Consider the following 10,091-nt stretch of genomic DNA (forward strand, 5'->3'; position numbering starts at 1 on the left):
GATATTATACTAGCCAAGTGGACTGCATGCAACTTTTTTATGCCTTCAACTGCATACAAACCTATCACCTCCTACAAGTATACTTTACGGCTACCTCCATTGTGCAGTTTTAGTTTCCCAAAGAAAAGAACCAATTCCAACGCTCTGTAATCATTGCAATGGATGTGAATTCATTGAAACCGTGTAAACTTGATCCTTGCTATTCCATCACACCCATCAATGCTATATTATATCGTTTTCCCATACCCCTCCACACCAATCGCCGATTCCATCTCTTTCTCTCTATCCGTTCACTAACCCTTTCAACATCGTCCAAATCATGTCCAATCTTCCAGATATTGCTCAGGCGTTCGCTACCTATGTGTCTGGTGTATGCGATGGTGGCGGTGAGAGTAGCAGGGGTGCTTCGCAACACTCGGATCGTGGTGCTTTTGAAGGTATATAATATATTTTCCTTTCTTAATGATTCCTGATTTTTTGCTGGTCAATAGTTTCCATTTTACTTATTATCATCATCCTATTTTAGGTTTTATGATTTGTAACTAGGTAAAACGATTTGAATCGTATGAAGATTATCCTATCTTGCATGTCTTCGTTCCATTGTGTTCCTATTTGTACTGATTCCTGGTTTTGCTGGTCAATCATGTTGATTGTGCTTATTATCATCGTTTGTGTCCTATCATCTTTTGAATGTTTGTTTTGCAAATTGATGTTCATTTTATGTCCTTCTGGTTTGCATTCAGTCATTTTGTTCGCTTAAATCCTGTTCAAGTTATTGCATTAATGTCATCGTGATTATTTTACACTTGACTTGATTATCCTTATCAACTATTTGGATTCATAATTGGTGTCTTCTGAAAGCTTTGTTCTCCAAATTTTCCCTATACCTGAGATGTATTCATAGACTTTAGACTTTAGGAAAGTGACCACTGTCCACTTATATATCTTAACATTTAAGACCATAGGATCCGTCTGTTAACCAAACTCACTAAGTTAATAATGCTGATCAAAGTAGTTTATTTGGTACCACCACTACACTTAATAAAGAGAGCATAATGTGTGAACATTAGTTTTGTTGGTCAATAATGTTGATTGTGCTTACTACCATTGTTTGTGTGATATCCTCTTTTGAATGTTTGTTCTGCAGATTGATGTTCATTTTATGTTCTTCTGGTTTGCATTCATTCATTTTTTCATTTGAATTCTGTTCAAGTTATTGCCTTAATAACCACATGATTATTTGATCCTTGATTTTATTATCCTTATAAACGATTTGGATTATATCTTTTATCATTCTCATGGTTTACACTTGGTATGATTGTTTTGTTGGATTGTTTTGTTGTTTCTTATACATCTTATGTTTCAAAGAATTTGCATTTGAATGTTTGTTATACATAACTCTTGTATGTTGTGCAGTTATGACACACCGGTATGATAAGCTTCATGCCGATGTGAGATCTAATGCTATGATGACCAAAACATGCTATATGGAGTATGATCCAATGAATGTGAGTGTGTTATCTTTTATCTTTATTGTTGTTTTGTTCTTCATTGTTCCTCTACCCATTGTTGTGTTCATTGTGCAGAGTCGAGGAGTACTACCAAGGATTTATGCCCGCTGTATTGGACCTGTGATTGGCAACACTGTGATTTTGCAGGACACTAACCTCAACCAAATTCAGGTTGTTGTTGAAAGGGATAAGTTGGGAATCTATTTCACTCATGGCTGGTCTCGCTTGCGAGATTTCTACAAAATCAGTGCTGGTGCTTGGGTTGTCCTTACATTCGTTAATCCTTTCCTTTTCCATATCAAACTTATAAATATCACTGGAGTCCCCATCACTTGCCCTCTCACTAATCCTCCCTATAAGCTCATGTTAGAAGAAGGTTTTCAGACAGGTACTTGGGATGCACCTACACCCTTCTTCGTAATGCCAAAGGTCTACTCACATAGGCTTGAAAAAACATTGACTGTTGCTGATGTCACAAGTGGGAATCTGGTATGTCTTTATTTGGATGCTATTTTGTTTGGTCTATTCTCCTTGGCATGTATGGCTATGTTGGTTTTTGGTTATACGTTTATTCACTAAAGTTCATATAAATGGCAAAGTTGACTGCTTCCTTGAATATCATGTGCTATCCTAATTTTGTATTCCAATTAGGTTGTACATGTATGATCTTACTTGCCTTTTCTCTTTGCCATGTTATTACTTGGTTATGTTTATGAACTAATTATTGACTAATTGTTCAACAGACTCTTTTATGGGGTGGCTTTTGCAAAGATGCACTTCCTGATGAGCAGTCTCAGCTGACATTGATTGATTGGATTGGGAACACTTGGAAAGAGTGCCATCTTCGGTTTGATGACGGTACAAAGACCACTTGCAAAATATCTGGACAGTGGAGTGACATATGTAAGATCCATCATCTTGCTGACGGTGTGGTCGTCAAATTCGGTGTCACCGAGGCTTCCAACAACAAGGTCATATACTTTAAGCTCTCTCCTTTCATTGGCGTGCGAACAACCCTACATGCTCCTTCCAAATCCGGCGACAGAAAGTTCATCCATCAAACTCAGCATTATTTTATGCTTTAGAGTCCCCATTGACTAACTTTGGACCATATTTGCTTTGCTTTTTTTTGGCTTTTGTGGTGTAATAACATTATAACTGTCTTGCTCTACATCGTTATAACTTTTGCGATGTATTATTTTGTACTCACCTTGAATATCGTTGTAGTTTGAATGCTTCCCCTGAACAATTGCTTTTTATAATATCAATCTATTTATATATCTAGCTGTTGTGTCAATATATCTACAATATGTCATTGATAAACCAATGCAACTATTGCATTGTGTATGCTGAAAATTTGATCTAATCAGGGGAACTCTCATCATTTTTCTTGATGTTTGTTTGAAGCTTAGCTCAGCTGAGTCTGTTGGACTGGGCTTTGGCTTATATTTTGGTTATTCTTACGCATTTGTTGCACTTTGTAACGCCATGTGTTCATAAGGGTTAGGGGATGGAATGGATAGTGTACAGTAACTTGAAGATGTTACTAGACGCAAATGCATAGGGCCTGATATAGTTTATCATGTTATTAGATAACATTATGAATGCTCATATACAAGTTATATTGAGTTAAACTCTGAATTTGGATTACTTGCTGATAATGCTATGCATATTGTACATTATATAGTATAATTCTTGCTCTCAATGATGATCTCTTGATTAAAAAAAAGCAAACCACTATAGAATAGTAATTCATGATATCATGTCATTCCTTAACTCTTCCATTAATCTAGAATCTTATGTCCACTTAAAATGCTTATTATTTTGGAATTTTATAATTGATGTGCATATGAATGTTTGTTTGTTTCATCTTATTACTCACATTCTAATTGCCCAATTGCTTCCTTAGACCACGAGTATTACACTATTGGCTAAGATAACTTTGTCATGAAAACATATTTTATTTCCAATCAACTTACATATATTGCCATCCAATGGAAGGACTTTGATAGACTTTGCATCATCATAGTGATTCCTCCTATGTTGACCCTATAAAAATAGATATCATTGATGCATTTGCTATTTCCCAAAAAACATAGCTTTGATTCCTTGCACTACAAGTAACCACAAGTCAAATGTTTGTTCCTATCAATTTGTATAAATTACCACCCAATAGAAGGACTTTGAGAGACTTTGCATCATCATGGTAATTCCCCCTACATTGACCCTATAACAATAGTACCCATATACCCAATTAGTTTTTTCCTTGCAATAGTACATACTATTCAAAACACTAAAGATGCATATTGTAATCATAAGGTGGTGTAAGTCTTTGGGAATGGACAACTAGAAATTCATGGTGTATTGTATTCATCCACTTTTTATCTCTCTTCTTATGTCTAATATATCCGACCTTATGCGAGCTATTGGGACACCAAGCTGCCATAGCAATTCAGTTCACAGTGGTACTCTCCACATCAATGCACTGGATGGTGGTCATGGTTCTACACAAGGTTTTTCAACTATTGTCCTCTTATATATGTATTCTTTTGATCCTGATAATGGATATAATTGATTATAAGAGCATAGCACTCAAAAACTCAACTGTATTCCATAACTTTCATTGCAGTCCATTTTACACAAACTATGTCTAATACAACAAACCATTTACAATTTGTAGAAACTCGAAGCCACGATAGCAATACACTTCATGGTAGTGCTTCCCAACTTATTTTGGATAATGGTGGTGTCTCCCAACGATCTGATCCTGGTGGTGGTTCTTGTAACGACCCATTTTTCGTATTCGTATATTTTATTAAATGTTATTTTATTTATTAATTGGCTTTTATTATTTTAGTGAGCGGCGAATAATTATTTAGCCGAGCGTAAGTTATTAGACGCGAGAACCTTTGTTTTGGGCTTAATGGGCGTGAGAGGCAATGGGCCTAAGCCATTTGGGCTTGGTTCATGACAATGGAAAGTAGTATAAGTAGCAAGTCAAACACATGAATAGTATCACAATTCATTTCTTTGAGTTTTGAGTGAGTAAGAGCAAGAGCAAAGCTAAGCTAGGGTTTTGGCTAGGAGAATCACGAGCAAGAGAGGAGAGGAAAGGCTTGGATCATCATCTTTGCTTAAGGTAAGAGATTAGAATTCATGATTCTTGAGTGGCAAGGAGAGGGGAGATTGTCTATGTCTCCATTCCCGAACTCTCCCACTCAATTTCTTTTAGACTTTTGATTAAGCTTTTGTATGTGAGTGTGATGTTCTTCATCATCACTTTGTATGTGTTAATCACTAGCTTGATTTCATGAAAAATATGCATGTGTTTGGATCATGTTGAAAAAGTTTATGAAAGTTGCTTAAAACCCAAGAAATTGGCATGATTTTGATTGTTTGAGGTATTTGGATGTTTGGAAGGGATGATCAATGTTCCTTGATACCATATATGCTTGAAATAGCTGTTTATAAGAATTTATAACATGTTTGAATGAATTTTTGAGTTGATTCAATGTTAAACCGCCTTATTGAAACTCAAGAACAGATATTTTTCTGGTATAGTTCGCTAAGCGACCAGGAGTTCGCTGTAGCGAACATGTTCGCTGAAGCTCGCCAATGCTCGCCATGAGCAGGTGATCCCCTGGTGATGTTCGCGTAGGCTCGCTAAGCCTTCGCTCAGCGAATAGTTCGCTGAAGCTCGCCAATGCTCGCCATGAGCAGGTGACTTCCTGGTGAGGTTCGCCATGTCTCGCTGAGGCTTCGCTTAGCGAAGGCCTCTGTGACAGCAATTTTTGTTGATGTTTGTAAGTGTGATTAGGCACTTGTAACATGGTTTAAGAGTATCCTTACATGATTGTTGATACATGTTGATACTGTTAATGCTTATTGTTAATCGTTATATGATTGATAAACGTGTATGCAATAAGTTGTAGCTTAAAGTGAGCAATGTGATGTTTTGGCATTAATTTGTAATGTTAAGTGAATGTGTTAGGATTGTGTTCCCGCATTCATAAAAGAGTAGCTTCGAGCTAGAGAATATCATATGGTTGATATGTGTATGCATACATGCATTCATGATTGTATGTGAACATTGGAAACTTGGGTTCCAATAACGAAAATGGATTATGTGTCCATAATGAAGTCGAGGATCGGATTAGATGAATCCATGAGTCCGGAGTTGCTATCCAACAGGATATAAAACTGTGTTGGCTTATCCAAGGGAGATAAGATGGTTCGGTAAGTTCCGACATATCCAGCAAGATATAAAACTGTTCTTGGTCCACCGTTGGTGAGACACCTTGGTACCACATGCATTTAGTTATGTCTAGGGATGGCATGACAGTGAATTAATTGGCATTAGATACCTTAGGGTAAATGCGCATATATTTGATAAATGGTATGTGACATTATTTGGTTGAATTGTGTTGAACTTTATTAATTGATAATTGTTTAGTGCGATGTTTTGGCGTGAGTTAGAATATGTATGATGTAGTTCGAAAGTGTAAGACCTTTCTTATACTCGTATGATATGCGGTTATGTTTTCTAACTCTCTGCTTTGTGTTATTTGCTGGACCTTTGGGGGTTTAGATATTCAGGCTGAGGGCTGTGCCGACGTTTAGACTGCTGTTTTAGCTTGGTGTTGAAGTACCTTTTGGTGAGGAGACTTAGCATAGATTTCTCCTTTTAGTGCTAGCTTTTGGCTAGAGTTTGTAAATAGTAAATGCTCTGGTAATGTAACATCGAGTCGGGGGTTACGCTTGGATTTCATCGTATATCGGTGTTACCTTTTTGATATGCTAGTTCTTGTATAAGTGACATCCTTAGGGATGAATATGGCTTATGTATATATATATATGTATATATATGTATGCTTGGTGTGATTGAATCCGCTGTTGCTTTTCATGTTAAACTTCATGACGCTCTGTGTGTATGCTTGTGTTTTAATTACCGCGTGGCACTCTGCCTTTACACTTGTTGAAAAGTTTTTAAAATTACGTTTTTAAGGGTAGTATGGGTTAGGGTGTTACAATAGTGGTATCAGAGCAGGTCGGTTCGTGTGAACCAATTAGGACTTTTCTTTTCCCCGTATGAGCATGTGTAGGGAACACTGTTAGTACTTCTAACGTCTAGTTGTGATTCGTTCAGGAATCATGGCTGCTGCAAGAACGAATGCCCAGATTGCGGAGGCTTTGGCCGCACTCACCAACATAGTGGTTAGAGATCATCAACCTGGAAGAGAGGTAGAGATGAGGTTGGAACGGTTCATGAAGCAGAAACCGCCAACATTTACCGGAGGTTACAACCCGGATGGAGCTCACAAGTGGCTGGAGGAACTTGAAATAATTTTTGAAGCAATGGATTGTTCCGAGGAAGGGAAGACAACCCTTGGGACATATGTGTTGCGTGAGGAAGCGAACGTGTGGTGGAAGAACGCCAAGTTGAGGCTAGGACCCGGTGGTATGGCTATACCATGGGCAATGTTTAAAAGAGAATTTTTGGTTAAGTATTTTCCTGTTGATGTGAAGAACAAGAAAGTGGTGGAATTCATGGAGTTGAAACAGGGAAATATGACGGTAGCTGACTATGCCGTCAAGTTCGAGACTTTGTGTGCTTTTAGTCCGCATTACAACACTTTGGAAGCGGAGAACGACAAGTGCGTGAAGTTTGAAAGTGGTCTACGTCCAGACATTAAACATATGATTGGATTTTCACAGATAAGGGATTTTGCGACCCTTGTGAACAAGAGTAGGATCTGTGATGAAGATGGTAGGGCAAAGGTGAACTACTACAAAGCTGTGAATGACCGAAAAGGGAAAGGACAAGAGCGCGGAAAACCTTATGACAACCGCGGTAAAGGGAATACAAGTGGTGGTAAGAAGCCGGTGAATGGGAATTGTTACAACTGTGGAGAACGGGGTCATATGTCTTATGATTGCCCGAAGAAGGGAGATAGGTGTAAGAATTGTGGAAAGCTGGGCCACAAGACCGAGGCTTGCAGAGTAAAAGTGGTATGTTTCAATTGTGGTGAAGAAGGCCACAAGAGTCCGACTTGTAAGAAGCCCAAGAAGGTGATGGGCAAGGTGTTTGCTTTGAGTGGAGAGGATGCTAGCCTAGAGGACAATCTCATTAGAGGTACGTGTTTCATCTATGACACTCCTTTAATTGTGATTATAGATACGGGAGCGACGCATTCTTTTATTTCTTTGGATTGTGCGAAGCGTCTTAGTATTCCTTTAACGGATATGACGGGTAGGATGGAAATAGAAACTCCTGCTAATGGTTCAGTGATTACCCGACAAGTATGTCGTAATTGCCCCGTAACCATTTTTGGTAGGCACTTTGGTATGGATTTAGTGTGTATTCCACTTAGTGGTATGGATGTAATTTTTGGTATGAATTGGTTAATCTTCAACCGAATTCATATCAACTGTCGTGAGAAGGCCGTTGTTTTTCCGAAGCCGGAGGAGAACTTGCATTTGATGAGCGGGAAGGAAGTATCGGAAGCGTTGAAAGAACATGCCGAGATGTTCATGATGTTTGCATCATTGAAACTCGAAGGAGGAGTTAAGATAGAAGAGTTACCGATCGTTTGTGAATTCCCAGATGTGTTTCCGGATGATATATCTGACGTGCCTCCAAAGCGAGAGGTAGAGTTTTCTATCGACCTAGTACCTGGAACTAGTCCGATATCGATGGCGCCGTATCGAATGTCAGCGTCAGAGTTGAATGAATTGAAGAAGCAACTTGAAGAGCTGCTTGAGAAGAGGTTTGTTCGACCGAGTGTTTCGCCATGGGGAGCGCCGGTATTGCTTGTGAAGAAGAAAGATGGAAGCATGAGATTATGTATAGACTATCGTCAGTTGAACAAAGTGACGATCAAGAATAAATATCCACTTCCAAGAATAGATTATTTGATGGATCAACTAGTTGGAGCTTGCGTGTTTAGTAAGATCGATTTGAGATCTGGATACCATCAGATTAGAGTGAAGACGGAAGACATACCTAAGACTGCATTCAGGACGAGGTATGTGCACTACGAGTATTCAGTTATGCCGTTTGGTGTGACCAATGCACCCGGAGTTTTCATGGAGTATATGAACCGAATTTTCCATTCATTTTTGGATAGATTCGTGGTGGTGTTCATCGACGACATTTTGATTTACTCAAAATCCGAGGAAGAGCACGAAGAGCACTTGAGGATTGTTTTGCAAGTCTTGAAGGAGAAGAAGTTGTATGCCAAGTTGTCGAAGTGTGAATTTTGGATGAAAGAGGTGAGTTTCCTAGGGCATATAATTTCAAGTGGAGGAATCGCGGTAGATCCTGCGAAGGTTGACGCTGTGTCACAGTGGGGAACGCCGGAATCTGTTTCAGAGATTAGAAGTTTCCTTGGTTTAGCCGGTTATTATAGAAGATTCGTCGAAGGTTTTTCGAAGTTGGCTTTGCCGTTAACCAAGTTGACGAGGAAAGATCAAGCGTTTGTTTGGGATGGTATTTGTGAGAAGAGTTTCCAAGAGCTCAAGAGAAGATTGACTACTGCACCCGTGTTGATTTTACCTGATGCCAAAGAGTCGTTCGTCGTGTATTGCGATGCTTCGAAGTTAGGACTTGGCGGAGTGCTTATGCAAGGGGGTAATGTGGTAGCATATGCTTCAAGGCAACTGAAGGTTCACGAGAGGAACTATCCAACGCATGATTTGGAGTTAGCCGCAGTGGTGCTTGCTTTGAAAGTGTGGAGACACTACTTGTATGGATCGAGGTTCGAAGTGTTTAGTGATCACAAGAGTCTGAAATACTTATTCGACCAGAAGGAGTTGAATATGAGGCAACGAAGATGGCTCGAATTCTTAAAGGACTACGATTTTGAATTGAGTTATCACCCCGGAAAAGCCAATGTGGTGGCCGATGCATTAAGTAGGAAAACTTTGCATATGTCATCATTGATGGTGAGAGAGTTAGAGTTGATTGAAGAATTCCGAGACTTGAGTCTTGTGTGTGAGGTTACTTCTTCAAGTGTGAAGCTTGGAATGTTAAGATTGACGAATCCTTTTCTTGAAGATATTAAAGAACGTCAGAAATCGGATAAGAAATTGATGGAGAAGATGGTACTCATCAATGAAGGCAAGGAGACCAATATCAAGATTGACGAAGGTGGAGTCATGAGATTTCACGGAAGAGTTTGTGTACCGGATGTACCCGAATTAAAGAGAATGATCATGGAAGAAGGTCACAGAAGTGGTTTGAGTATTCATCCTGGAGTAACCAAGATGTATCAGGATTTGAGGAAGTTATTTTGGTGGCCGGGAATGAAGAGGCAAATTTCTGAATTTGTTTATTCCTGCTTAACTTGTCAGAAATCGAAGATCGAACATCAGAAGCCGTTTGGTTTGTTACAACCAATGTTTATACCAGAATGGAAATGGGATAGCATTGCAATGGATTTTGTGGGAGGTTTACCGAAGACCAAGAAAGGTAACGAGGTGATTTGGGTAGTGGTAGATCGTCTGACGAAGTGTGCTCACTTCATTGCTATCAGGAAAGGTACTTTGGTGCCTAAGTTGGCCGAGATTTATGTGGAGCAG

At 39.1% G+C, this 10,091-nt stretch overlaps 1 protein-coding gene across 1 annotated transcript; it reads left to right on the plus strand.

The window, feature by feature from the left end:
• The first annotated feature begins 319 nt into the window (after positions 1-319).
• LOC123905262 lies at positions 320-2,731 on the plus strand. Its single transcript, XM_045954877.1, has 4 exons — positions 320-437; positions 1,417-1,508; positions 1,587-2,000; positions 2,255-2,731. The coding sequence occupies exons 1-4, from the start codon at positions 320-322 to the stop codon at positions 2,594-2,596; spliced, it is 966 nt and encodes a 321-aa protein (XP_045810833.1). The 3' UTR covers positions 2,597-2,731.
• The last annotated feature ends 7,360 nt before the right edge of the window (positions 2,732-10,091 follow it).

This window comes from Trifolium pratense, linkage group LG2 (assembly GCF_020283565.1).
Source record: "Trifolium pratense cultivar HEN17-A07 linkage group LG2, ARS_RC_1.1, whole genome shotgun sequence".
NCBI classification, from domain to species: Eukaryota; Viridiplantae; Streptophyta; class Magnoliopsida; order Fabales; family Fabaceae; genus Trifolium; species Trifolium pratense.

Excerpts from the sequence above, each read along its gene's own strand:
- LOC123905262 (XM_045954877.1), top strand. The coding sequence starts at position 320 with ATGTCCAATCTTCCAGATATTGCTCAGGCGTTCGCTACCTATGTGTCT. Across the intron at positions 1,509-1,586 it reads TGGAGTATGATCCAATGAAT|AGTCGAGGAGTACTACCAAG; the intron begins GTGAGTGTGTTA and ends TTCATTGTGCAG. Across the intron at positions 2,001-2,254 it reads ATGTCACAAGTGGGAATCTG|ACTCTTTTATGGGGTGGCTT; the intron begins GTATGTCTTTAT and ends ATTGTTCAACAG.